This window comes from Chiloscyllium plagiosum, unplaced genomic scaffold (assembly GCF_037043375.1).
Source record: "Chiloscyllium plagiosum isolate Xiang-an unplaced genomic scaffold, Cpla_swu_hap1 HiC_scaffold_31, whole genome shotgun sequence".
Lineage (NCBI taxonomy): Eukaryota > Metazoa > Chordata > Chondrichthyes > Orectolobiformes > Hemiscylliidae > Chiloscyllium > Chiloscyllium plagiosum.
In genome coordinates, this window is record NW_028270169.1 from 37,487,077 (window position 1) to 37,514,767 (window position 27,691).

At 43.3% G+C, this 27,691-nt stretch overlaps 1 protein-coding gene across 2 annotated transcripts in view; it reads left to right on the forward strand.

Annotated features, from left to right (window-relative positions):
• The first annotated feature begins 8,540 nt into the window (after positions 1-8,540).
• The window catches only part of LOC122564095 (eosinophil peroxidase-like), a 40,604-nt gene continuing 21,453 nt past the window's right edge, over positions 8,541-27,691 (forward strand). For both annotated transcript variants that reach the window (XM_043718656.2, XM_087977439.1), the window contains exons 1-5: positions 8,541-8,600; positions 22,421-22,514; positions 23,941-24,116; positions 24,631-24,763; positions 27,554-27,683. In XM_043718656.2, coding sequence (XP_043574591.2) covers positions 8,552-8,600; positions 22,421-22,514; positions 23,941-24,116; positions 24,631-24,763; positions 27,554-27,683 — 582 coding nt within the window. In that variant the 5' untranslated portion in view covers positions 8,541-8,551. The remainder of the gene's footprint in view (positions 8,601-22,420; positions 22,515-23,940; positions 24,117-24,630; positions 24,764-27,553; positions 27,684-27,691) is intronic.

The following is a 27,691-nucleotide window of genomic DNA, read 5'->3' on the forward strand; positions in this document are numbered from 1 at the left end:
GGCATGGATAGGGTAAACAGGCAAAGTCTTTTCCCTGGTGTTAGGGAGTCCAGAACTGGAGGGCATAGGTTTAGGGTGAGAGGGGAAAGATATAAAAGAGACCTAAGGAGCAACTCTTTCGCACAGAGGGTGGTACGTGTATGGAATGAGCTGCCGGAGGAAGTGGTGGAGGCTGGTACAATTGCAGCATTTAAGAGGCATTCGTATGGTTATATGAATAGGAAGGGTTTGGAGAGATATGGGCCAGGTGCTGGCAAGTGGGACTAAATTGGGTTGGGATATCTAGTCGGCATGGATAGGTTGGACCGAAGGGTCTGCTTTCATGCTGTCCATCTCTATGACTCTAAGTCTGTGTACATGCTGTGACCAAGAATATATGGGCTGCTGAAGGATTGGTTCCACAGTGTGGCGTGAACTGGGGAGTGTGTGTGTGTGTTCCATTATAATCAGGACAGAGTGCACAACACAATCCTGGTGGCTGTATTCTACACAATTGGAGGCTTTGTGATAGATGCTGAGGGGTTGGGACTACTGTCCAGGGGGAAGGATGAGGATACTGAGCTGGAAGAAGCTCTCCTGTAAATGTCTGAGCTCAACTGTGTTGGGTGCTACAAGCCGGACAGCCAGTTCCAATCAATGTGAGCTGGGTGCAGCAGACCATCTTAGACGGACAGGATCAGGATGCCAGTATTTTATTTGCATTGTGAGGGGCAAACTGCAGCATTGATTCATTTCTTTTGTGCTCCCTTTTTCCTCCAGGTATCACCTCCTTAGTCAGGAGGAATAATTCTGAGCTTCCAAGATTGCACCACCGAGACCTTCCTCCCCATCCTCCATCGTTTACCGCAATGGCTGATCTAGTGAGGGGAGGCATGGGATCATATACTGGTGAACACAGAGTTGAAGTAGACCCACAGTTACAGGAGCAGAAACTGTAAAGTTGTCTGACACTGAAGGGGACTTCTGGATATTAGGTGCTTGCTGAGCCCAGGATGCTGAATGCAGCTATGAATGAACTGTTGAAATTACAGGAACAAGCAGAAGACTGTGTGGCAAAGACACCAGAGACCGTGCACTGGCTAGTATGAAGGTTAGAGGAGTCTAGAGTGTGGTGCTGGACTCAGCATCCAAGGAGCAGGAGAATTGATGTTTCAAGCATAAGTTCTTCATCAGGAATGGTCTGTCTGGTGTTGTGCCTCTAGCATGTCTGACTCATGGAATGGGTAAGGAGAGCCAGGCCCAGCAGAACAACCAGTATCTGGTAAATAATACAGGTCCTTCACTCCGTTGCTCAAGCTCAACAACGTATTCATTCACTGGCTAGGCAAGAGGGGCCTGCGGGTCTTTGGCTTTCCTCCAGGTGCCCGATTGCCTCAAGGGCTGAGGGAAGTGCTGTTGCACATCAACAGGAAGGAGAAGTAATAGACACACAGGACACACGGGGATTGCCATCTTGTGGACACTGCCATGCCATACCACAACCTCACCTTGCCAGGGTCCTGAATTCTTCCATCTGATCTGGCTGAGGAGGTGGCGCCTGCGCTTGTGCAGGTGATTCCCAGCAGGCCAGAGTCTTGTAGGTCACAGAATACTCGATGTTATCCATCCAAGTGGTCTGAGGCAAGCTAATAAAGCAGTCAGCAGGCTTCCTCCAGTACAACTGGTATTGCCAAGGTGGTACCAAGATGTAGTGACAGTCAAGCAAAGACTAAGCAACATTGCAGTCCTTTTGTGTGTACAGGTGTCAACATTTTGTACAGCCGGCACAAATCTGGCATCTCCATAACAGTCCTGCTGTCTCTTTCAGTGAAGCCAAACAAGGCTCTGTGGCAGACTTTGTAGCAAATGGTTTGTAACACACTGAAGAAATCATTTTCTCATCAAGAAGTATAGCTTTTAGTAGTAGAATAAACATCCTCCCTTTCTGTGTTTTATTATGATGTTCAGTGAATCCACAGGAGAGGCTTGTAGATTCTATTGTTCTGCTCGGCTCAACATTACATTTGTTCAGCAGGTGCTGTTTGGCAACAGGGCCTCATATTGTTTGAGGAATAGTATAGTTTAGGTCAGGAGGTTTGGACGTGTTTAAATGGGTGCATGTACACTTTCTCTGTGTCTTCACACAGTTGTTCATTTTGCCAATTGCAGACATCATGATAATTTGGTCTCCCTCAGATGTCACATATTATTGGTATTCTGTCAGGTGCAATCATCTGGATTGTATGAACTTTAATGGGAAAGGATTGGCCATCACATACTTGTTTAGGAAGATCAGCAGAAAGAAAATAAAAGGTGAGTCAGAACAATGATTACATGAGGTCAAATAATCTTCAAGCGGCAATTTAGATTTGTATGAATCATCGGAGCATAAGAAATTGTTCTCCCCAAGCAGCAGACTCTTTGAAAACCCAGTGAATGCTGAAATTCCAAAAGCTGTTAGAAATGGGTTGGTCCTGGAGACAGTGTCACATGAAAAGGAAAAGGATCAGTGCCTTAAATAATTGAACAATATAAAATTAGATGATGCTTTGATGGATGCACTGTGTAGCCAAATACATCAGGGTGCACTTTATATCAGAATAAGATTGTGCGTCACACTACATACACTGTGCATCATGAGGAAGTTTCAGATGAAGAAGGTCTTTCATATCCTTTAATCAGAATACCAATTATGCCATCTAACTATTTCCTGAAGGAGCTCATTGTACTCATTCAGCCTTCCTGTGAGCCTGCTTCATTTGTTGTTTTCCCTCTGTTTGAGAAATAGCTCTTGATATTTGGCTTAAATTTGTCAACAACACAAACCCAATGCCCTCTAGCCTTTATCTACTTCCTCGTAGTTCCTCAATATTGAGGCTTACTTGCCTTCACTCCCCTCAGGTGGTGCTTGCAGGGTTGAATAACTGGGGTATTTAGAAGCTTGTGCATTCTTCCCAATGCATTGCTTTCCCTTCTGTATGTAGCTGTTAAAGCCTGTCAATGTGTTTGTTGTTGTCTCAAAATGAACTAATTGGCTATTTTGGTCTGTCACAAACCAGGGACTCCAATGAGTTGGGGAGACTTTTAATCTCTTCCTGAGTAACTGTTCTGTTCGGACCTCAAACGGGCAGGAGACTTCCTGGAGGCAGTGAAAACATTTTAGAAACATTCTTGAAGCTCTCTCGTCTTGTTGCCTGAACGTATATGAAAAATTATTCCAGGATTATTGCCAGGAAAATAATAACTCATAAAAAGTTATCCATAAACACTAACCTGATGGCAATTGTTTCTGCTAATGGTTCTTCTTCTTCACAGGTCTGACAATAATATTACAACCAGATTCCCAGCAAGGTTCCCCAAGTTATTACGGTTCCAGACCAGATGAGGGCGCATGAACTTGATCCCCTTCTTTATTCATCCAGCCCCTCAGTTGGCCACAGCAATTAATTTACAAAGCTCCCCCCCTTTTTGGACGGCATTCACCCAAGCAAACTGAATTAATGCTTTAAAGGACCCCATTTAACCAGGCTTTCTTGAGTTAATAAAAGCAAGTATTAATCGGTTGCTAGGTGAATGAAGAAACAAAAACACAACACTCGTACCTAATGTTTAAAAATGAGAAATGAATCAAGAAAAGAGATATAGGTTAAAAACTTTATAGGTGGCTCAAATCTCTATCTCAATCTCTGTTGGTGGCTCACAAGGGGTGGATAGTGAAACACTCATTGTTCAGGAGTCAACTTCTAGATTCTTTGCAAGTTGATAAAAATTCTTTTGTTTTGTTTTTCTTTTGACTGGCCTGCTCAATAAATAGCTTTGACAACTCAAAGTTAGACAGTTGATTATCTACAAAGCAGGGGTGACAAGTGGGTAGCTCTTTGCTTGTGATTTTTACAATGCACTAATGCTTGAACCTAGGCTGGTACACATGAGTATCCGAGCTCAATAGCACATCTTGTTCCACATATGTCGCACAGATAGACCATTTTTAAACTGACTTTTAAACCCTGTTCTTGTATATTCTTCAAAACGGAAGATCCAAAACATATCTTACATGCATTGCTGTGTTTTTCTCCTTCACCTCAAGGGTTGAGGTAACTCCCAGGAGATTACAATTTGGTTTGCCATGCAATTTCACCATTTGAGGCTTCTTTGACAGTTGCAGCTGTGACATTTCAGCATCTCCCTCCAGAAAGCCATTAGATTTATATCTGCAGTGTAGTCCCCCAGTGTAGCACGTCTTTGGGTGAGCCAGGTTTATGATCGTTAGGTGCAGAATTGGCCTTCAGCTGTGTATTGTAAATGCTGATTTCTTTTTTATTTATTAACAGGATGTGACCATTTCTGGCTAAGTTGGCATTTATTGCCCATTCCTCATAGCACTTTAGAAGGTGATAGCAAGCCAGCCTCTGGAAGTGCTGTAATAGACACCCACGGTCATGTTAAGAAGGGAGTTCCAAGACTTTGACCCAGTAACAGTGAAGGAATGGTGATATATTTCTAAGTCAGGGTGAAGTGAAGCTGGGGGGAATCTTTCATGTGGTAATGTTCATATGCATCATATTATTGTCCTTCTGGGTGGTTGAAGTCACAGGTTTGATAGATGCTATTGAAGTAGCTTTGGTGAGTTATTATAGTTCACCTTGTAGATGGTGCGCACTGTTGCCACTGTGCATTGGTGGTGAAGGAACAGAATGTTTTAAGTGGTGGATAGGATGCTAATCAACGTGGTTGCTTTGTCCTGGTTAGTATCAAATGTCAGAGTTGCTGAAGCTGTACTCAACCAGGTAAGTGGAAAATATTCTGTCACACTTGTGCCTTTTAGATGGTGAACAGGATGTGGGAAGTTAGGTGATGAATGAATTGATGCAGAATCTCCAGCCTCTGATTGCTCTTGCAGCTGATTAACATAGAACGCTCATCAAATAGTTCCAGCACTGAATCATCATTAAATACAGCTCCATATACACAAGGTTCCTCAAATGTTGACCACACACTATGACCTCAAATGTTACAGAAACATTTACATAATGATCATCAAATATTGACCGCCAAATAATGTTCTGGAAATACTTAGCCACACACAATGGTGAACAAACACTCGCCAAAAATTAAGGGAATGCTACACCGTTGGAAGTGCTGTCCACCAGAGAATATAGCAAAGTAAAGTGCAGGGTTTTTTTTTGTGTGATGGCAGAGGCCTTACAGTGGTTTCCTGATCTAGTAGCTGTGGGTTCATGTTCAGGACACGATGGTTAAAGGAGATGTGTTCATTATGTGGCCAAACAGTTTGAGGATCAACTTGCAAACCCATCCAACATAAGAGCAGACCAGACACTTGGTCAGTCATGTTATGGGAATTGGAGCATCTAGCATCACTATCCACAGTTCCCGACTGCAACGCATGTGGAAAAGTCTTACTCTTGGAGGGGCCAACCAGCTGGTTAGCCAGTGTGCCTCAGGTTGGTACCAACAATATGAGGTTGGATTTCCACTAGGCTGGATTCCCCACTGACCTGTGCTGGTTATCCTAGCAGTGTGGGTGGGACCTGCCTTTGGACAGAAATCTGACTGAGAAGGAGTTATATGTTTGCACTCACGTTTGTGTTCGAGTGTTTGATGCTCCTTTAGTGTGGGGTCATTTTTCAAGTGCACATTAACTCATGCAGTCCTAGTCACACGTTATTACCAATAACTCCAGCTATACACTGACCTACACAGAATGATCCACAGAGCACAATGGTCTCTGTGCTCAATAGATAATGAGCACTGACAGTAGAATATTTGCAAAAAGGTAAGGCATATTTTCTTTCTGTTTTTGGAGCTGCATAACTTTAAGTAGCAGCAAAAGAACGAATGAGTTACAAATGAACAAACATCTTTAAAGCGTTGTCTGGAAAATGATCATTACAGTAGTCCCATAAGTGGGTAGTTCTGAATTTGGAGCAAAATTGCAATTGGATTCTCCTGCCCGACCGTAGCTTTCAGTGAAATTTTCATTTGTTATTTAAATTTATGGAGCAGGAATCCAATGTTTCCTAAAGGATCACAGGGCTTCCGTGCGCATTTGAACAATGATTGACTTTATAAGCCATTTCCCAAACAATTATCCTAAATACGAAGCTAAACGGATGGTACAGATTTTGATTTGATGCAATAGTACACGATGGGTGACAGAGAATGGGCAGCCCGTTTGTAGTCAATGGAAAAACAAGTAGGCAAGGATGTCAGCCGGCGGCTGGATTAATTTTGAACATTTTACACAAATGCACATTGTCAAACTCCAACCCAACATCTGACTTGAGCCGAGCAAACCCTCAATGGATTGGAACTGACTGGAGAAGATTTCAAATGCTTGAAATTGCAGGCTGTGGAGCTCAATCAATAATAATCGGTTACAGTGACTGGTGTTACTTAAACCTCATATTATACATGACACGGATACTTGATTTAGTTCCTCAATATTGTTATCAGTTTTGTGATTTCCATGCATTTGATACCTGGTTAAACACAGGCTGTCACGCCTGTATAAAGCAGACGCGATACTCGTAACCTGAGTAGCCAGAAGGGGCGTCAGTATTTGGGAGCGGCTCTGCTATTAAATAGACTGAGTCATTCACAGATTTAAAACATCTGAGACTTGCAGAAGGTGAGTGACAATCCGTCTGGACAGCGTTATCCCCAAATACTTCAGTGAGTCAGGCATATAGATTGTAGCGCAAACTGGACCACATATTAGATTGGAGATCTTTTAAGTTGTTATGAAAGGAAATCAATACATCCTTTCCTTATAGACAGTAATGTGATTGCTATTGGTGTACATAGTAAGGTAAAAGCATCTGGATGATTCAGTCCTATGTATTTGCCTGTGTAAGGAAATTTATAGGGTTTAACTGTTCCCACCATATAGTGTAACTGCGTCCAGGAGCAGCGCTCTGAAAGCTAGTGCTTCCAAATAAACCCGTTGGACCATAACCTGGTGTTGTGTGATTTTTAACTTTGTCCACCCCAGTCCAACGCCAGCGTCTCCAAATCCTGGAGATGTGTGAATTAGGAATATGAGTGTTAGGAGATCAGGAGGAGTCTCTGTGGTCTCTCTGCCATTTCACGTGCCATGGTCAGATTGTTTCCATTTAATTGTCTATCATCCAGAATTAATCATGGTGTCTCTGGATTTCATTAGTACATTTGCCTTTTACAGTCTAGTTATAAATTTTGTATATTATTTCTTTTGTTTTCATTTGGATTTGACATTTATGGCTGAGAAAGGAACTCTCTTCCTCAAATTGCAATTGACATCCAATTCCAAATTAGTAATGTTGCATCGGCTATGGTGAAAGAGGCATTTTTAAAATCATTCATAGATGTGAGCATTATTGGTTGGTTCTGAACTTTTTGCCCATCACTAGTTACTTTTGAGAAGTTGAGTGAGCTGCCTCCTTGAACTGCTTCAGTCCATGTGGTGTAGGTACAACCACAGCACTGTGAGGGTTGGAGGTGTAGGAATTGAACTGCAATGCTGAAGGAGCAGTGATATATTTCTAGGTCAGGATGATAAGTGGCTTGGAGAGGAACTTGCAAATGGTGGTATTGCTCTTCTCCTTGCAAATGGTCGAGGTCATGTCTTTGGAAAGTGTTTTCGAAGGAGCCTTGGCAAATTTCTGCAATGCCCCTGTTGAGAATGGTACACACCTCTGCTTTTTTGTGTTGATATGGAGAGAATGAATGTTTGTGGATTTGGTTCCACAATGGGGCTGCTTAGTCCTGGAGGGTATCAAGCTATTGCATGTTGTTGGACTTGTTCTCATTCAGGCAAGTGGGGAATATTCCATTACAATCTTGACATCTACCTTGTAGATGGCGAACAGGCTTTGGGAAATCTGGAAGTGAGTTATCTGCTGCAGGATTCCAAGACCCCTGACCTGCTCTCATAGCCATTGTATTTATATTGTGAGTACAGTGAATTTTGCTGGTCAATGGAATGCCCCACAATACATGAATAAAGTGGAAGGAATGAAGCTTTTTCCTAAGATGGAGGGGTCAATTACGAGGGTAGTCAAGTTAAAGGTGCAAAGGGGGGATGTTTAAAAGTGATGTGTGAGGCTTGTTTTCAGCACAAAGGGTGGTGAGTGTCTGGATTGCACTGCCAGAGGAGATGGTGAAAGCAGACACATTGAAGCATTCAAGAAGCATCTGCATGATTACATCAATGGAAAGGCAGTAGACGGATATGGATCCTGTAAGTGAAGACAATTTTAATATGGAAGGGCAAAACGTGTTGGCGCAGACTTGGAGGGCCTGTTCTAGTTCTTTGATGTTGAGAGTGTGCTGGATTTGTGATTGGATGCTGGACTAGGATACAACAGGATGACTGGTTTGGCCATGTGATTGAATGCTGTTGATGACATGACTGGATCTGAGGTTGACATGACTTGATGCTGGGTTGGGTTTTTTTTTGTAAAGTATAATGGTGAGATGTATGCAGGTGTATGCAGTCCCATCTCTACATTATCATCCTATCTTACAGATGGAATGTGTTTCTTTCAGAATGGCCTCCCTGTGGTGCCTGAGCATGGTCTTCCCAGGATTTCTCATGTCTTGGACCAGTGGTGTTCATACAGGTAAGAGGCTGAGATTTGATTCTTGTAATGTCACAGAGTAGCAGAGAGATCCTGACGTCTCCTACATTTAAGGGGGATGATGGCAACAAACTTCATCATGAGCAGCAGATTATGTAGTGTCGTGAGCCAGCATGCCCATTCAAATTGGTAGATAATGGTGTGGATTTGAATTACTGCTCATAATCATGTACTCTAAGATCCACAGACTTCGCTTTAAATAACCCATTCATAGAACACTGTCTGCAACAGGGAAGAACTGAAAATTTAAGAAGACAATCTTTAGCAATGAAAAATACTCGCGTAAATGGTAAAATATTTAAGACCTGATAAGAAAAGTATGGCAACAGGGGAATTGGCAACTCTCTCAAATAATGACTTCAATACAGTCTGTCTTAAAAGGCCATGGTCTGTGGGAGTGGTCACCTTTCAGAGTTCATGAAGAAGTAAAGAGTTATTAGAGGCTCAGTGAAAATGTCTTAATAGCCTTGCTGAGATGGGGACACTTTACACTCAGTGGGCGGCACGGTGGCACAGTGGCACAGTGGTTAGCACTGCTGCCTCACAACGCCTGAGACCCGGGTTCAATTCCTGCCTCAGGCGACTGACTGTGTGGAATTTGCATGTTCTCCCCGTGTCTGCGTGGGTTTCCTCCAGGTGCTCCGGTTTCCTCCCACAGTCCAAAGATGTGCAGGTCAGGTGAATTAGCCATGCTAAATTGCCCGTAGTGTTAGGTAAGGGGTAAATGTAGGGGCATGGGTGGGTTGCGCTTCGGGCGGGTCGGTGTGGACTTGTTGGGCCGAAGGGCCTGTTTCCACGCTGTAATGTAATCTAATCTAATGTAATTTACAATGGCACAGTAATCCCCACTGGAAAAGTGAGAAGTTAAAAAGATCACCAACTGCTCAGATTGAGCAGTCTCTCCACAGGGAGTGGGTACTACAAGGAATGGCTACAAAAATCAATGCGAAGTATTATTAGAATAATAGAATACGTACAGTGTGGAAACAGCCCATTCAGCACATTGAGTCCACATGAACCCTCTGAACAGCATCCCATCCAGACCCAGGTCTAGGCCTCAGCATATCCCAATAACCCTGCAGTTCCTATGGTTAATCTACCTAACCTGCATAATTTTGGATTGATTAGATTAGATTCCCGACAGTGTGGAAACAGGTCCTTCGGCCCAACCAATCCACACCGACCCAGACCCATTTCCCTCTGACTAATGCACCTCACACTACGGGCAATTTAGCAAGGCCAATTCACCTGACCTACACATCTTTGGACGTGGGAGGAAACTGGAGCAGCCAGAGGAAACCCACGCAGACACAGGGAGAATGTGCAAACTCCACACAGACAGTCACCCGAGGCTGGAATTGAGCCCAGCTCCTGGTGCTGGGAGGCAACAGTGCTAAACTGCTGAGCACAGTGCAATAGCTGTGGTCACAGACCTGGAGACATCATGAACCCAGTAATGGAAATAATAATCAGTCAGAGTGAAAGGCTGAGCAGGACTGATCTAACAGTGACTGAAATTCTGGGATAGTTTAATCAGACTACAGGAAAGATGGAGATCCATCATAAGAAATGCAATAAAGTTGTGAATTATTTCTTTAAATTGTAAGGAGTGGAAGTCATTCAGGATCCAAGACCAAGCTCATTTTGGATAAGTGGTTGAACATCCACAGTTCTACATCCACAGTTCTACTTCATTCAGACAGAGCCAAGATGGTGAGACAGAACAGATGTATGCTTGTTGTCACACAAAAGCAAATTCCTACCTATTCAAGCAATCATCTACACAACCAACATGTTGCATTAATTCATTGATCCAATTGACAACCTGACTGATGAACTGAATCATTCACAAAATCCCATCCTGCCCTACAGACTCTATCTAATTAGCCACCCATAGGATACAAACTCCTTCACACATCCACACTGCCTCCAAAGGAGAAGATTACCTATTTTGGTGCACTTGTAAATTCATCACTATGGCTTCACATACAAAACAATTGGGGGAAAAGACAAGGACCTAATAGGAGAAAATATAATTAATGGTCACAACATGTAGTTTAAAGTTGTGATTTTTTTTTCTAATCTTCACAATTATAGAAACAGGAATCAGAGATATGTTTGGGAGTGGCAGGGTGGTGGTGGTAGAGAGGTCAGTGGAGGAGGTGTAGTTTAATGGGTAAATTTGGATATTAGGTTATTAATGGGTTAATTTGAATCATGCATCATGGAAATGGTGCAATATCACATTTAAAAAAAAAATCATTTGTGAGACATGGACATCCCAGAGGCCTGGGAAAGGTGGCGGTGAGCTGCCTTTTAGCTACAGTCCATGTGCTGGAGGTTGATACACAGTTCTGCCATGGGGTGGCATCGAGGTTTCTGACCCAATGATACTGAAGGAGTGGCAAAATACTTCCAAGTCAGGTTGGTGAATGGCTTGGAGGAGAACATGCAATGGGATATATATGGAGTCTCTTCCAGAGAGTTGTTTAATTGGCAACCACCATTCATAACTGGATGTGGCAGGACTTAAATCTAATCATTCGTGATGGGATTGCTTAGTTCCAGCTATCACTTGCTGCTAATGCTGTTTGGCATGCAGGTAGTCTTATTTGGTAGTTTCAAGTTGACACCTCAGTTAGAGATATGCCTGGTGCTGCTCTAACGCACTCTCTATTGAACCAGAATTATTCCCCTGGCTTAGTGGGAATGGTTGAGTTGAGGTTTTGCTAGGCGATGAGGCCAATGTGCTGGAGTACTATTCTACTGCTGTTGATGGCTCAGAGTGCTGCAGTCTTGAGTTGAGAGGTCAGTTCAAAGTCTGTCCTATTTAGCACAGTGATAGTGTCACACAGCATAATAGAGGGCATTCTCAATGTGAAGGCGGGACCTCATCACCACAAGGACTGTGCAGTGGTCTCTCTTACTGATACTGTCATGGACAAATGCACCTGCAGCAAACAGAATGGTATGGATGAGATCAAATACATTTTTTCCTCTTGTTGGTTCTCCCACCATCTGTGGCAGGCTCAGTCCAGCAACTATGTATTTTAGGGTCCAACCAACTCAATCAACAGTGCTGCTGCCGAGCAACCCTTATTGGTGGACATTAGAATCTGCTACTTGGAATACAATTTACATCTATTCTACTGTCTGCTTTCTCCAAATGTTGCTCAATGTGGAGAAATACTAATTCATCAGCTGAGAGAGGACAGCATGTGTTAATCAGCAGGAGGTTTCCTTGCCCAAGTTTAGCCTGAAGCTATGAGACTTCATGGGGTCCAGAGTCAATGTTGATGACTCCCAGGGCAACTTCCAGCCAACTGTATTGCCACCTCTCCTGGGTCTGTCCTGCCAGTGTGGCAGGACATTTTCAGGGATGATGGCGGTGATGTCTGCAAGGTATGATTCCATAAATATGACTATGTTAGGATGCATCTTGACTACTCTGTATAACAGCTCTCCCAATTTTGGCATTAGCTCCCACATATTAGTAAGGAGTTCTTTCCAGGGTCGCCAGGATTGTGTTATCTTGCATTTGATTATCCAGCATTCGATTAACCAAACAAAATATTCCCCACCTGTGTCCTTCAGATGGTCAAGGGTCCTCTGTGGTTGTGCCTGCCTCCACCGCCTCCTCTGGCTGCTTGTTCTGTTGATGTAACATCCTCTGTTCCCCTCTCACCTTGGACCTTTGCTCTCTAACCTTGGAATGGGGGTCTTGGCTCTTCGTCCTGTTAATGCCCCTCATGATTTTGTGGACCTCTGTGGGGTTGCCCCTTGGCCTCCAGTGCTTCGGTGGGGAAGGTTCTGCCTGTTCGGCCTCTCCCTGTGGTTCAGAGCCTCTGGGCCCGGCAGCATCCTTGTTGGTTTTTTGTGCACCCATTCAGGTTTAGCAGCATCCTTCCCAAGGAATTGCAGGCAGGGCTGTGTGTGATATTCTGGGGTTGGCCTCGCCAGTGTCCTGTACACCATGTCTGGCATGCCGGCTCTGGTCCTCGGTGCACTGGCTGGTGGGGGAGGGCATGCCGGACACCCTCTTCACCACCCTATTGGCCTGTGGCTCTGCTTTCAGGGAGCTGTGCACCTGTGCCCCGGGTCTCTTTGTTCGGCAGTGGGGGGGTCCTGCCCTATTTGCCTTTCCGGGATACGGAGCCTCACTTTTTATCTATGCTAACATGGTGCCACTGTTTAAGAAGGGTAGTAAGGACAAGCCAGGGAACTATAGACCAGTGAGCCTGACATCGGTGGTGGGCAAGTTTTACATTACATTACATTACATTACAGTGTGGAAACAGGCCCTTCGGCCCAACAAGTCCACACCGACCCGCCGAAGCGCAACCCACCCATACCCCTATATTTACCCATTACCTAACTCTACGGACAATTTAACATGGTCAATTCACCTAACCTGCACATCTTTGGGATTGTGGGAGGAAACCGGAGCACCCGGAGGAAACCCACGCAGACACGGGGAGAATGTGCAAACTCCACACAGTCAGTCGCCTGAGGCGGGAAATGAACCCGGGTCTCAGGCGCTGTGAGGCAGCAGTGCTAACCACTGTGCCACCATGCCGCCCACAAAGTTGTTGGAGGAAATCCTGAGGGATGGGATGTACATGTATTTGGAAAGGCATGTGTGGGAAATCATGTCTCACAATATTGACTGAGTTTTTTGAAGAAGTAACAAAGAGGATTGATGAGGGCAGAACGATAGATGTGATCAAATGGACTTCAGTAAGGCGTTCAACAAGGTTCCCCATGGGAGACTGATTAGCAAGGTTAGATCTCATGGAATACAGGGAGAACTAGCCATTTGGATACAGAACTGGCTCAAAGGTAGAAGACAGAGGGTGGTGGTGGAGGGTTGTTTTTCAGACTGGAGGCCTGTGACCAGTGGAGTGCCACAAGGATCGGTGCTGGGTCCTCTACTTTTTGTCATTTACATAAATGATTTGGATGCAAGCATAAGAGGTACAGTTAATAAGTTTGCAGATGACACCAAAATTGGAGGTGTAGTGGACAGCGAAGAAGGTTGCCTCAGATTACAATGGGATCTTGATGGGCCAATGGGTTGAGAAGTGGCAGGTGGAGTTTAATTTTGATAAATGTGAGGTGCTGCATTTTGGGAAAGCAAATCACAGCAGGACTTATACACTTAATGGTAAGATCCTTGGGAGTGTTGCTGAACAAAGAAACCTTGGAGTGCAGGTTCGTAGCTCCTTAAAGGTGGAGTCGCAGGTAGATAGGATAGTGAAGAAGGCATTTAGTATGCTTTCCTTTATTGGTCAGAGTATTGAGTACAGGAGTTGGGATGTCATGTTGTGGCTGTACAGAACATTTTGTGCAATCCTGGTCTCGTTCCTGTTGGAAAGATTTTGTGAAACTTGAAAGGGTTCAGAAAAGATTTACCAGGATGTTGCCAGGGTTGGAGGATTTGAGCTATAGGGAGAGGCTGAACAGGCTGGGGCTGTTTTCCCTGGAGCGTCGGAGGCTGAGGGCTGACCTTACAGAGGTTTACAAAATTATGAGGGGTATGGATAGGATAAATAGACAAAGTCTTTTCCCTGGGTCGGGGAGTCCAGAACTAGAGGGCATAGGTTTAGGGTGAGAGGAGAAAGAAATTAAAAGAGACCTAAGGATTAACGTTTTCACACAGAGGGTGGTACGTGTGTGGAATGAGCTGCCAGAGGAAGTGGTGGAGGCTGGTACAATTGCAGTATTTAAAAGACATTTGGATGCGTATATGAATAGGACGGGTTTAGAGGGATATAGGCCGTGTGCTGGCAGGTGGGACTAGATTGGTTTGGGGTATCTGGTTGGCATGGACGGGTTGGACCGAAGGGTCTGTTTCCATGCTGTACATCTCTATGAGTCTATGACTCTATGGTCTCCATCTGTCATTCCTCGGTCATTGACCCATTTGATCAGGGTCCAGTCATGCTCTGGGATATTCTTCTTCACTGTCCACTGCATCATTGGTTTTGGTACCATCTCAGGCTTATTAACCATGCCTGCTGCATTTAGGTCAAAACCATTTGTACAGGGGGGTGGGGGGTGGTGGGCCTGGCACCAGTCTTTGTAGCATGCTGCTGGTTGCAGGCCTCCAGGCCAGGAGTTGACCTCCGCCACCACCTCTGTCTCCTCCTTCAGGCTGGCTCTGTGTTTATTTGTCTGGCGCCGCCTGTGTTCCATGTGATTGCACCTTGCTAACCAGTCTACCATGTGGAACCTTGTCAGCACAGAATTGCTTGGAAGTTCCCAAGCATGCACTCAAATGAGATGCATGCACTCAAATTTGGAATTTATTGTCCCGATTTTAATCCCATCACTGGTGATGGACGTGCTAGTTGCCCATCTCGATTATTCCCTCCGTACGTTGCCATGTCCTTTTCTATCTATAGGATACTCCTTAAGGACTAACTTTTAGACTAAAAATTTGGGCATTTGGTCAAAAATCTCGTTATGTGGCACAATCACACATTATAAAAACAGGCAAAGTCACTGTCATAGGGCTGTTCTTTCATTTGAGAGAGACAACTGGTGGAGGTTTCTCCTTGAGAGGAGAGAGGTGAGAAGGAGAATCCTTCATAGCATTATGTTCCTTTGAAATGCTGTGGCTATCTCCTACAGTAAAGATGATACACAAGATGTTTCTGCAGACTGTGCTGAATATGCAAAATGGAACTTTATAGAAATATTGCCTTTAATTGCAAAGTAAAGTCTATATAAAGTTGAAGCATATGACTTAAAGTAACTTCCATTAAAACACTTAGTTGCAACTTGGAATAATAATACTTAACCCACCATCCATTCCCTGGTTATCATGATATTTTATATATAAAAGAAATGAAATTGAAGATAATGGAATGAATTTGACACCATCACATTTATCCTAGTTAATTTTCCTGAATTCTTGTAACTTTTTCCCTTTCATTCACTTTTGCTAATACCTCAGTGATCAGATGGGGCAATGGGCGGAGGAGTGGCAGATGGAGTTTCGTTTGGATGGATTTGGGTGCTGTATTTTGGGGGCATGGATAGGGCTAGGACTTGTACACTTGGTGGGAGAGTCCTGGGGAGTGTTGCTGGGTGGGGAGACTTTGGGGTGCAGGTTCTTGGTTCCTTGGTGATGGGGTCATAGGTGGATAGGGTGGTGGGGAGGGTGTTTGGTGTGCTTTCCTTAGTTGGTCAGTGCATTTGGTGTAGGAGTTGGGAGGTCATGTTGCAGCTGTGTGGAGGCTTGGTTGGTCCACTTTTAGAATATTGTGCATAATTCTGGCCTTCTTCCTATCGGAGAGATGTCATGAGACATGAGAGGGTTCAGAGGACATTTACAGGGATGTTGTCGGGGTTGGAGGATTTGGGCTGTGGGTGGGGGGGGGGACGGGTTCTGAATGGGCTGGAGCTGTTTTCCCTGCAGGGTTAGAGGCTGAGGGATGACCTTGTGGAGGTTTGTGGAATTGTTGGGGGCATGGATGGGATGGATGGACAGGGTCTTTTCCATGGTGTTGGGGTTCTGGAACTGGAGGGTGTGGTTTGGGGTGAGAGGGAAAAAATTTAAAAGAGACCTAAGGGGCAACATTTTCACGCAGAGGGTGGAGCATGTGTATGGTAGGCTGCAGGGGAGATGGTAGTGGCTGGTACAATTGGGGCATTTGGGGGGCATCTGGATGGGTGTGTGAGTTGGGGGCTTTGGAAGGATGTGGGCCAGGCGCTGGCAGGTGGTTTATGCTGGAATGTCTAGTTGGCATGGACGAGTTGGACCAAAAGGTTTGTTTCTGTGTTGTATATCGGAGAAAGGCCAATTTTATCGGTATTAGGCAAGAACTGTCAAAAGCTGATTGGGGGCAGATTTTCGCAGGTGAAGGGATGGCTGGAAAATGGGAAGCCTTTCAAAACTGAGATAACGAAAGCCCAGAGACAGTATATTCCTGTTAGGGTGAAACGAATGGCTGGTAGGTGTATGGAATGCTGGATGGCTTGAGAAATTAAGGTTTTGAAAAAGAAAAAGAGGGAAACTATGGCAGGATAGACCGAGTGAATCCTAAGAAGAGTATAAAGGCAGTAGGAGTATACTTAAGAGGGAAGTCAGGAGGGCAAAAAGGGGACATGAGATAACTTTGGCAAATAGGGTTAAGGATAATCCAAAGGGTTTTTATAAATACATTAAGGACAAAAGGGTAATGAGGGAGAGAATAGGGCCTCTCAAAGATCAGCAAGGCAGCCGATGTGTGGAACCGCAAGAGATGGGGGAGATACTAAATGAGTATTTTGCATCTGTCCTAACTGTGGAGAAGGACATGGAAAATATAGAAAGTTGGAAAATAGATGGTGACATCTTGAAAAATTTCCATATTACAGAAGAGGAGGAGCTGGATGTCTTGAAATGCATAAAAGTGGATAAATCCCCAGGAACTGATCATGTGTACCCTAGAACTCTGCAGGAAGCTAGATAAATGATTGCTGGGCCCTTTGCTGAGATATTTGTATCATCAATAGTCATGGGTGAAGTGCCAGAAGACTGGAGGTTGGCTAACTTGATGCCACTATTTAAGAAAAGTGGTAAGGACAAACCAGGGAACTTTCGACCGGTGAGCCTAACATTGGTGGTGGGCAAGTTGTTGGAGGGAATCCTGAGGGACGGGATTTACATTTTTTTTGAAAGACAAGCTCTGCTTAAGTATTAAAATGGCTTTGTGCATGGGGAATCATATCTCACAAACTTGATTGGGTTTTTTGAAGAAGTAACAAAGAGGATTGAGGGCAGAGCGGTGGCCATGATCTATATGGACTTCAGTAAGGCATTCGGCAAGGTTCCTCATGGGAGACTGGTTGGTGGGGTTGGATCTCCTGGAGTGCAGGGGGAGCTGGCCATTTGAATGCAGAGCTGGCTTGCAAATGGAGGATGGAGCATGGTGGTGGAGGGTTGCTATTTGGACTGGGGGCCTGTGGCCAACGCTGTGTCACGGGGATTGGTGAAGGGTCCACTAACTTTTGTTATTTTGTATGAATGATTTGGATGTGAACATGGGAGGTATGGTTGGTAGGTTTGTGGATGGGGTTGGGGCTGGGGGTATAGTGGATAGGGGGACGGTTGTCTCGGGTTGCTTTGGGATTTTGATCAGATGGGCCAATGGGCTGAGGAGTGGCAGATGGAGTTTAATTTAGATGGGTGTGAGGTGCTGCTTTTTAGATGGGGGAGGGGAATGGAAGCAGATCAAGGTGGGACTTATATACTTGGTGATATGTTCCTGGGGAGTGTTGCTGAGTGGGGGGGGTCTTGGGGTGCAGGTTCATGGTTATTTGGGGGTGGAGTCGCAGGCGAATGGTGTAGTTGGGAGGACTTTTGGTGTGCTTTCCTTTGTTGGTCAGAAAATAGAGTGTAGGAGTTGAGGGTTCATGTTCTGGCTGTACAGGTTGTTGGGTGGATTAATTTTGGAGTATCGCATGCAATTCTGTTCTCCTTCCTGTCGGAAGGATATTGTGAGACTTGAGGGGGTTCAGAGGGTATTTACAGGGATGTTGCTAGGGTTGGAGGGTTTGGGTTGTTGTGGGGAGGGGGGAGGGCTGCTGAGTGGACTGGGGCTGTTTTTCCTGTACAGTTGGGAGCTGAGGGGTGACCTTGTAGAGGTTTGTGGAATTGTGGGGGGACATGGATGGGGTGGACAGACAAGGTCTTATCCCTGGGGTGGGGCATATGGAACTGGAGGGTGAGGGTTAGTGGTGAGAGGGGAAAGATATAAAAGGGACTTAAGAGGGTGGTGTGTGTGTGCAGTGGGCTATATGGGGGTGGTGGTGGAGACTGATGCAGTTGCGGCATTGGGGGGCATCTGGATAGGTGTGTGAGTTTAGGGCGAGGGGTTGGAGGGATGTGAGCCGTGTGCTGGCAGGTGGGGCTGGGTGAGGTTAGGATATCTGGTCGGCATGGACAAGTTGGACTGAAGGATCTGTTTCCGTGCTGTACATCCCTGGACTTTGACTGTTTTAGCTGCTGCCTTTTCCTGTGGCTAGGTCAATGCTAAGGTGGTCTATCCAGTTTAATTTCTTTGTTGCGACTTTGTAGTGATTGATACAACTGAATGGCTTGTTTGGCCATTTCAAAGGGTGGTTGAGAGTCAACCACATTGCTGTCTGGGGTCATAAATAGGCCAGACCAAGTGAGGATAGCAGATTTCCTTCCCTGAAGAATATTACTGAGTCAGATGGCTTTTTCTGACAATTGACAATATGGTCATCAGTAGACTTTTAGTTTCAGATTTCTTTTATTGAATTCAAATTCCATCATCTGCCATTGCTTAGAACATTAGCTGAGTTTCTGGATGGAATTATATATAATAATTCTACTAGGCCATTACTCTCCCCTCTATTTGGCCTATTGTACCACCTCATTGAAGATGTAAACACAAAATATAGGCCAGTTAGCTTAATAGCATAAATCATATTGAAAATATGTGAAACTATTAGTAAAGTTGTCTTCAAATATCCTAGCTCAGATATATTCAAGATAATCAGGCAGGGTCAACATAGTTTTGTGAAAGGGAAATCATGTTTGAATAATTTATTAGAACTCTTTGAACTCCAATAGTCAGAGGGAAACAAACTTGTAAGGAGATCTCAGCTATCTATAAGAATAATAGGGTAGTTATGGTAGGGGATTTTAACTTTCCAAACATCGACTGGGACTGCCATAGTGTTAAAGGTTTAGGTGAAGAGGAATTTGTTAAGTGTCTACAAGACAATTTTCTGATTCAGTATGTGGATGTACCTACTAGAGAAGGTGCAAAACTTGACCTACTCTTGGGAAATAAGGCAGGGCAGGTGACTGAGGTGTTAGTGGGGGAGCACTTTGGGGCCAGCGACCATAATTCTATTTGTTTTAAAATAGTGATGGAAGAGGATAGACCAGATCTAAAAGTTGAAGTTCTACATTGGAGAAAGGCCAATTTTGACGGTATTAGGCAAGAACTTTCAAAAGCTGATTGGAGGCAGATGTTCACAGGTAAAGAGATGGCTGGAAAATGGGAAGTCTTCAGAAATGAGATAACAATAATCCAGAGAAAGTATATTCCTGTCAGGGTGAAAGGAAAGGCTGGTAGTTATAGGGAATGCTGGAAGATTAAAGAAATTGAGGATTTGGTTAAGAAAAAGAAGGAAGCATATGTCAGGTATAGACAGGATAGATCAAGTGAATCCTTAGAAGAGTATAAAGAAAGTAGGAGTATACTTAAGAGGGAAATCAGGAGGGAAAAAAGGGGACATGAGATAGCTTTGGCAAATAGAATTAAGGAGAATCCAAAGGGGTTTTACAAATATATTAAGGACAAAAAGGTAACTAGGGAGAGAATAGGGCCCCTCAAAGATCAGCGAGGCAGCCTTGTGTGGAGCCACAGAAAATAGGGGAGATACTAAATGAATATTTTGCATCAGTATTTATTGTGGAAAAGGATATGGAAGATATAGACTGTAGGGAAATAGATGGTGACATCCTGAAAAATGTCCAGATTACTGAAGATATAAAAGAGACCTAAGGGGCAACTTTTTCACGCAGAGGGTGGTACGTGTATGGAATGAGTTGCCAGAGGATGTGGTGGAGGCTGGTACAATTGCAACACTTAAAAGGCATTTGGATGGGTATATGAATAGGAAGGGTTTGGAGGGATATGGGCCGGGTACTGGCAGGTGGGACTAGATTGGGTTGGAATATCTGGTCGGCATGGACGGGTTGGACCGAAGGGTCTGTTTCCATGTTGTACTTCTCTATGATTCTATGACTCTAAAAAACATTAACTGTAGATAAAAGGGAGCCAGCAGATATAATGTGCGGAGATTTCCAGAAGGCTTTTGATAAGGTGCCACATCAAAGTTTATCGAAGAGAATAAAATATCATTGTGTAGGGAATAACATATTGGCATGGAGCGGAGATTGGCTAGCTAACAGAAAGCAGAGCATACATATCATTGGAGCATTTTATTGTTGGCAAGAGATAGACCGCCACAGGGATCAATACGGAGGATTCAATTTTTTACAATTAATATAAATTATTTGGATGAAGGGACTGAAGATACTGTTGCCAAATTTGCTGATGCACAAGGGGAGAGAGGAAAATTAAGTTGTGAAGAGAGCGCATGGACACTACAAAAGTTTTGATGGTTGGTACTAGTCTGGCAAATAGGATACAATGCCAATTTTGGCAGAAAATAAAAGAAGCATATTATCTGAATGTTGAGAGATTGTAGAGCTCTAGGATTTTTTATTCATTTGTGGGACTTCGGTGTCACTGGCTGGTCAGCCTTGACAGCCCATCCCTATTTTCCCTTGAGAAGGTGGTGGTGAGCTGTTGTCTTGAATTGCTGCAGTCCACTTACTGTGGGTTGACCCACAATGCCAGGAAGGAGGGAATTCCAGGATTTTGACCCAATGACCGTGAAGGAACACCGGTATATTTCCAAGTCAGGGTGCGAGTGGCTTGAAGGGGAACTTGCAGATGCTGGTGTTCCCAAATATCTGTTGCCCTTGTCCTTCTAGATGGAAGTGGCCATGGGTTTGGAAGGCACTGACTAAGGATCTTTAGTGAATTTCTGCATCTTGTAGATAGTACACGCTGCTGCTACTGAGCACCGGTGGTGGAGGGAGTGGATGTTTGTAGATGTGAATGCAAAGGGATTTGGGTGTCCTCCTGCCTTATTAGCAAAATGTTGTTCTGAAGGAACAGAGAGTAACTAGTAAAGCAAATAGAATGTTATAGTTTAGTGTGAGGGGCATTGAATAAAAAGCTAAGAAGGTTATGCTTTGCCTTCATAGGGTGCTGGTGAGACTATATTTAGAATGCAGTGTACAGTCTTGGTCTCCCTATTTAAGGAAGGATATAAATGCATTGGAGGCAGGTTAGAGAAGGTTTACTAGGCTAATAGCTGGAATAGTCAGGTTTTCTTTTGAGGAAAGGCTGGACAGCCTCAGCATTTTGATAGTTGGAGTTTAGAGGAAGAAACAAATTTGTTGAAACATAAAAAATCCTAAGTGGATTTGACAGAGCGGATGTGGAAAGGATGTTTCCTCATGTGGGAGAAACTAGAATGAGGGGTCACTGTTCAATAATGTGGGTTACCAATTTAAAACAATAAGGAGAATTTTTTATTTCCCTCAACTGGTTATGAGTCCTTGGGACTTTTGTCCTTAAAGGGCACCGATGGAGGAATTTAAAATACTTTTAAGGCAGCAGTAGATCACTTGATAAGCAAAGGAGTGCAAGGTTATCAGGGTAGGCACGAAGGTGGAGTTGAGGTTAAAGCCAGATCAGTCTTGATCATTTTGGTTGGTAGAGCAGTTTGGATGGGCTGACTGGCCTACGCCTGCTTCATATGTTCACATCTTCCATCTAGTCACTGTAAAAGACAGAAAGATTGTATGGTTTTCTTTGTAAACAATAGTCACAACATTAGGGAAAATCATGTGGTCTGTATTCCAAAAATAATTTCCTCCTGTCCTCAGATCTAGGAACAACCATACTGGTCGTCCCTGGTGTACAGTTGGTAACAATTCCAGTGCTTGCTCTACAAGGGGTTTAACTTCTGGGTTTCCAGACTTGCCACTCCCAGTTGGCAGATATTAGGGAGCAATTCTTGTTTCAGCCTGAAGGTTGCATCCTACTCCACTTTCAAGGAACTGTGAACTTCATCAAATTGTTCTGGTTTTCTCCATGGCTCCAGTTTATAATCATCTGATATTGGAGCCTTTAGCTGATCAGGTTTCTCAACTGACTGTATGATTGAAGCTGCTAGTATTCCTCTTGTGTGTCCAGATCCAGAGAAAACCCTGGTCAGCCAGTTTGTATCCAGCTCAGTAGAGGAGGCTGTCAAATTGGTGGACAAAGCATATAAAAAGACCAGAGATGGGTGAGTAATTATCTCAGTAACACTGGCTGAGACTGGAACTAGTTGCATGATGTGATCTAAGTTTATTATTTAAACATGTTTGTTATATCCAATGCTAACTCTTAGGCTTCGAATTGAGGATTAAGAATCTGTTGGCATTGTTTTTTTTAAAGATGTATACTGCTATGAAGGAATAGTGTTTAGATGTGTTTCAATGTTTTGACACCTATTTTACTGTTTGATTTTAGTCTGAGTTTTCTGTCTCATTTCAACAATGGTTTAAGGAAGGGAACTGCAGACTGGAAAGGATTGAATGGATAATTTGGACTGGAAGGTCAGGCAGGGTTTACAAAAAACCTTCATCTGTAAATTCAACTGTCAGGAACTATATACAAACCATTGTTAAAAAAGCTGAAATGTCCTTACAGTAGGAAATGGATTTGCCAACAATGTAACTATTCCTGGCTCTGCATTAACCCCAATTTTCAAAAAATGAAATCTCAACAAAACGTCCAAAAATCTTATGGAGTGTAATGTGATGGATATGGATAAGATGCTTTCTCTGACCACTGAATTGAGAACCATAAAACATAAGAGCAGAAGTTAGGTCATTCAGCCCATTGAGTCTGCTCCACCATTCCATCATGGATGATAAGTTTCTCAACCCCATTCTCCCGCTTTCTTCCCGTATCGCTTGATCCTCTTGATACTCAAGAACCTATCTATCTCAGTCTTAAATATACTCAATGACCTGACCTCCACAGCCTTCTGTAGCAATGAATTCCATAGATTTACTACTCTCTGGCTGAAGACATTTCCCCTTATGTCCATTCTAAAAGGTCTTTCCTTTACTCTAAGGCTATGCCCTCAGGTCCTAGTCCCTCCAACTAATGGAAACCTCTTTCCAACATGTACTGTATGCAGGCCACTCAGTAGTCTGTGTGTTTCAATTAGATTCCCCCATATCCTTCTAAACACCATCGAGTATAGATCTAGAGTCCTCATATGTTCCTCATATGTTCAACTTTTCATTCCTGGGACCATTCTCATGAACCTCCTATGAACCTGCTCCAGGGCCAGCGCATCCTTCATGAAATATGGGGCCCAAAACTGCACACATTACTCCAAATGTGGTCTGGCCAGAACCATATAGAGCCTCAGAAGTGCATCCTTGCATTTATATTCAAGTCCTCTCAAAATAAATGAACAAAAAAGTAGTGATGAAAGTCTTAGAATCGCTGAATCAACTTGATACTTTTTGGACAAAGAAGGACTGAATGGATGTATTAATGGATCAAAGGATCTTCCTCATCTTTAATTATGAAGTAATTGTCATTTGTTATCTGTTAACTGACTTCTGTAATGGTATCTTAGTTATTTACACTCTTATGGACCACCTTGGTGACTGATAAATGATGCTTCATATTTGTTGCCTTCTTCATTTCAGCCACAAACTGAAGATTGCTAAAAGGACTTTTACCTCATCTGACCTCCTTGCCTACTTCAAGCAGCCCACGGCAGAAACCAGAATGGCAGTGAGGTCTGCAGAGTATTTGGAAAATGCACTGACTCTCATCCAGAGTCATGTCAGTAACGTCTACAAACGCTCACTGAATGCAACAGGTCAGTTTGGAAAGAGGCTCTGGATGTAAGCTTGTGTGCATGATTCCTCAGTGTGACATTATGGGAAGCCATTCTTTTCCTCATCATTTGTTGGATAAGAGTAGGTACAGCCAGTCATATTTATAGATATCTTCCGCCCAAAGTTTCCCTGTTCCTTACCGTGGCATTTATTTGTTTGCAAAACTACAAAAGTTTTCTTACCAGAGACAAGATAAACTGAACCCGGCTTGACTGAAATGTTTTCGACTGGAACAATCTATTCATTAACTAATGGAGCATCGATCATAAGGACTGCTGTCAGAAAATGAATTTCCCATTTGCATAAATAAAATTATATATTACGTGAACAATATTGACATGGGGTAGCGCAGTCATATTCAGTTTGACCTTTGTCTTACCTCAGCCAAGAGAACATGGGTTAGAGCAGTCATATTCAATTTGATCTTTGTTTTAGCCCAGTCAATAAAACCTTACCAGAGATTGCAATGTTCTCACAAATGTGTGTATCATACAGATCTTTTAACACAGGCTGACGTGGACATCATCTTGCGGAACACAGGTTGTTCAGCTAGTTTCCTACCCATAGAATGTGAGGACAATTGTTGGTCAAACCGGTACAGGACCATCACTTCCAATTGCAACAACAGGTAGGTTCTGATAAGTCTGATGAGGATTACATTCAAGATGAATTCCAAGTCAATTACTCAAGCACAAGCTTGAGGTAATCCATCAGAACTGCAGTGAAATGTGATATTATTGAAGCAAAAATCCTACCGTTTGAATTATTTTCAGAACCAAATCAGTAGACATCCACAATTAAAGTGATAAAATATAGCATTTGATTTAACTATATTCACCATGCAATATCCACCTGGACCACATAACCACCAGACACTTAGCAATACCTCTGTATAAATGAAATGGCAATCTTAGGCAAGATAATATGGCTGAAGACAAAAAAGGCTATCTAATTAAACTTTTCTAATTCACTTGTGGGACCTGGGTATTGCTGGCTGCCCAACATTTATTGCCTGTCCATAGTTGTCCTTTTCCTACACTAACTCATGTCTCCAAGATTTGGAAATCTATGTACAATTTGAAAAATTATAAAACATAATACATAAAATGTAGGTAACACATAAAAATCTGTTACATCAATATAAATTAAGTGGTAAAAGAATTGAGTTAGTGTAGGAAAATGGCATTGAGGTAGAACAGCGTTTCAGTGGAGACTTGAGGTGCTGAGTGGCTGACTCCAGTTGTTTATCCCAATATATCATTTGCAGATGATACTAATCTAGGAAAACCTTTGGAATTAAAATAATTCATCTCAGAAACTTCCAAATGACATAGATAAAATACTTAAGCGTGCAGAACAGTATCAAATAAAATTTAATGCTGATAAGAGTAAAATACCGCACGAGTGTAATGTACTCCATAATTGTGTTGCAGTAGCCTCGGATGAAACTTAAAATGTGTAAAGAATCCTTCCGATAATGTGATGACCAGAAGTGCAATCTGTATGCCAAGTATGGCCTACTTGGTGTTTTATGCAGTTCTGGCAAAATCTCTTGCTCTTCCATTCTAGGCCATGTGTCTAATTTGCCTTCCCTACTTTATAAACAGCCTGCTATCTTCAGGAATTATAGACAGTGTTATAACACAGCAGTGAACCTCTCTATTAATTAAACTAAACGCCAAGAAAAGCTCACCTCACCTCATAATATGAGTAACAGACTTCTCTCAAATTCCACTATTTAAAGAAAATAATATCAATTTATTCTAAACAGCAACTATTCACAACTCCAAACCCCCCTTCACTATCCTGTCTACCTGTGTCTCCACTTTCAAGGAACAATGAACCTACACCCCAAGGTCCCTTCATTCAGCAACACTTCCCAAGACCTTACCATTAAGAGTATAGGTCCTACCCTGATTTGCCTTTCCAAAATGCAGCACCTCACATTTATCTAAATTATCTAAATTAAACTCCACTGCCGCTCCTTAGCCCTTTGGTCTAACTGATCAAGGTCCCATTGTCCTGAGGTAACCTTCACTGTCCACTATGCCACCAATTTTGGTGCAATCTGCAAACATACTAACCATTCCTCCTATATTTACATCCAAATAATTTACATAAATGGCAAAAAGCAGTTGATCCAGCAAAACTCCTTGCAGCACATTTCAGGTCAGAGGCCTTCAGTCTGAAAAACAACCCTCCACCACCACCTCTGTCTCCTACCTTAAAGCCAATTTTGTATCCAAATGGTTAGTTATGCCTGTTACTCCTGTAGCTTATGGCTATCCTCCTCATTATTGACTAGCCTACAAAATTTTGTCACCTGCAAACTTCATCATACCTCCTACATTTAAATCCAAATCATTAATGCATACACTAAGGATCCCAGCACTAAGCCCTGTAGAAATCCATGGGAAACAGATAGCCAGTCACAAAAACATTCCTCAACCATCACCTTCTGCTTCCACCTCTCTGCCAATTCCAGATCCAATATGCCACTTTACCTCGAATCCCACAGGCTTTTAACTTCTTGGCAAGTCTACCATGAGGGGCTGTATTAAAAACTTGCAAAAGTCCAGGTAGACCACATCAAATATATTAACAACATCAACATTCTTGGCTACCTTCTCAAAATAATTGATCAAATACATCAAACATGACTGTTCATTTCAAGAGTCCATGCTGACTACCCCTGTTTAATTCATCCATGTCTCTCCAAGTGCAGGTATGTTCTATCCCTCAGAATTCTTTCTAATAGCTTCCCCATTACTGAAGTTAGACTGGATGGTTTGTAATTTCCTGACAAGAAAAACTGGAGTAGTCAGTCTCAGGTAGTTTTGGCATCAGGATTGGTAGTGAGGGATTAGCCCAATGTAACTCTTGAGTCAGTAGGGATTAGAAGGACAATCCTGTATATATAATATGGTGTAGTTAATTAGGAAATGAAAAGACCCATCTGTACAATACCTACAGTCAATAGGGTTGGATGTGCAGCACCTTCACATCTAAAATCTATAGCGCTAGGAAGGACAATCCTGTCAGCTCCTTGGGTCAGGAGCGGGGTGGAAGGGCAGTTCTGAGGGAACCTGGTGTCAATAGGAAGTTAGAAATGTTCCTGACAGATTCTGCTGTCTTTGACAGGAAGTTGTGAGGGAACCTAGTGTCAATAGGAAGTTAGAAATGTTCCTGGCAGATTCTGCTGTCTTTGACAGGAAGTTGTGAGGGAACCCAGTGTCAATAGGAAGTTAGAAATGTTCCTGGCAGATTCTGCTGTCTTTGACAGGAAGTTGTGAGGGAACCTGGGGTCAGCAGAGGAAAGGAAGTGCAGTCTTGCATTGGTCCCGGGACCATTAGAATTGGATGTAAAACAAAAGTGAGATTAAATAAACTGACCTAGTCTTTGTTTGTATATTTCCAGGAAGAATCCTTACCTGGGAGCAGCTAATAATCCACTTGCCCGCTGGCTCCCAGCTGAGTATGAGGATGGTTTCTCACTTCCAAAGGGATGGACCGGGAAGAAGTTATATTCACGATTCCGTTTGCCACTAGTAAGTTT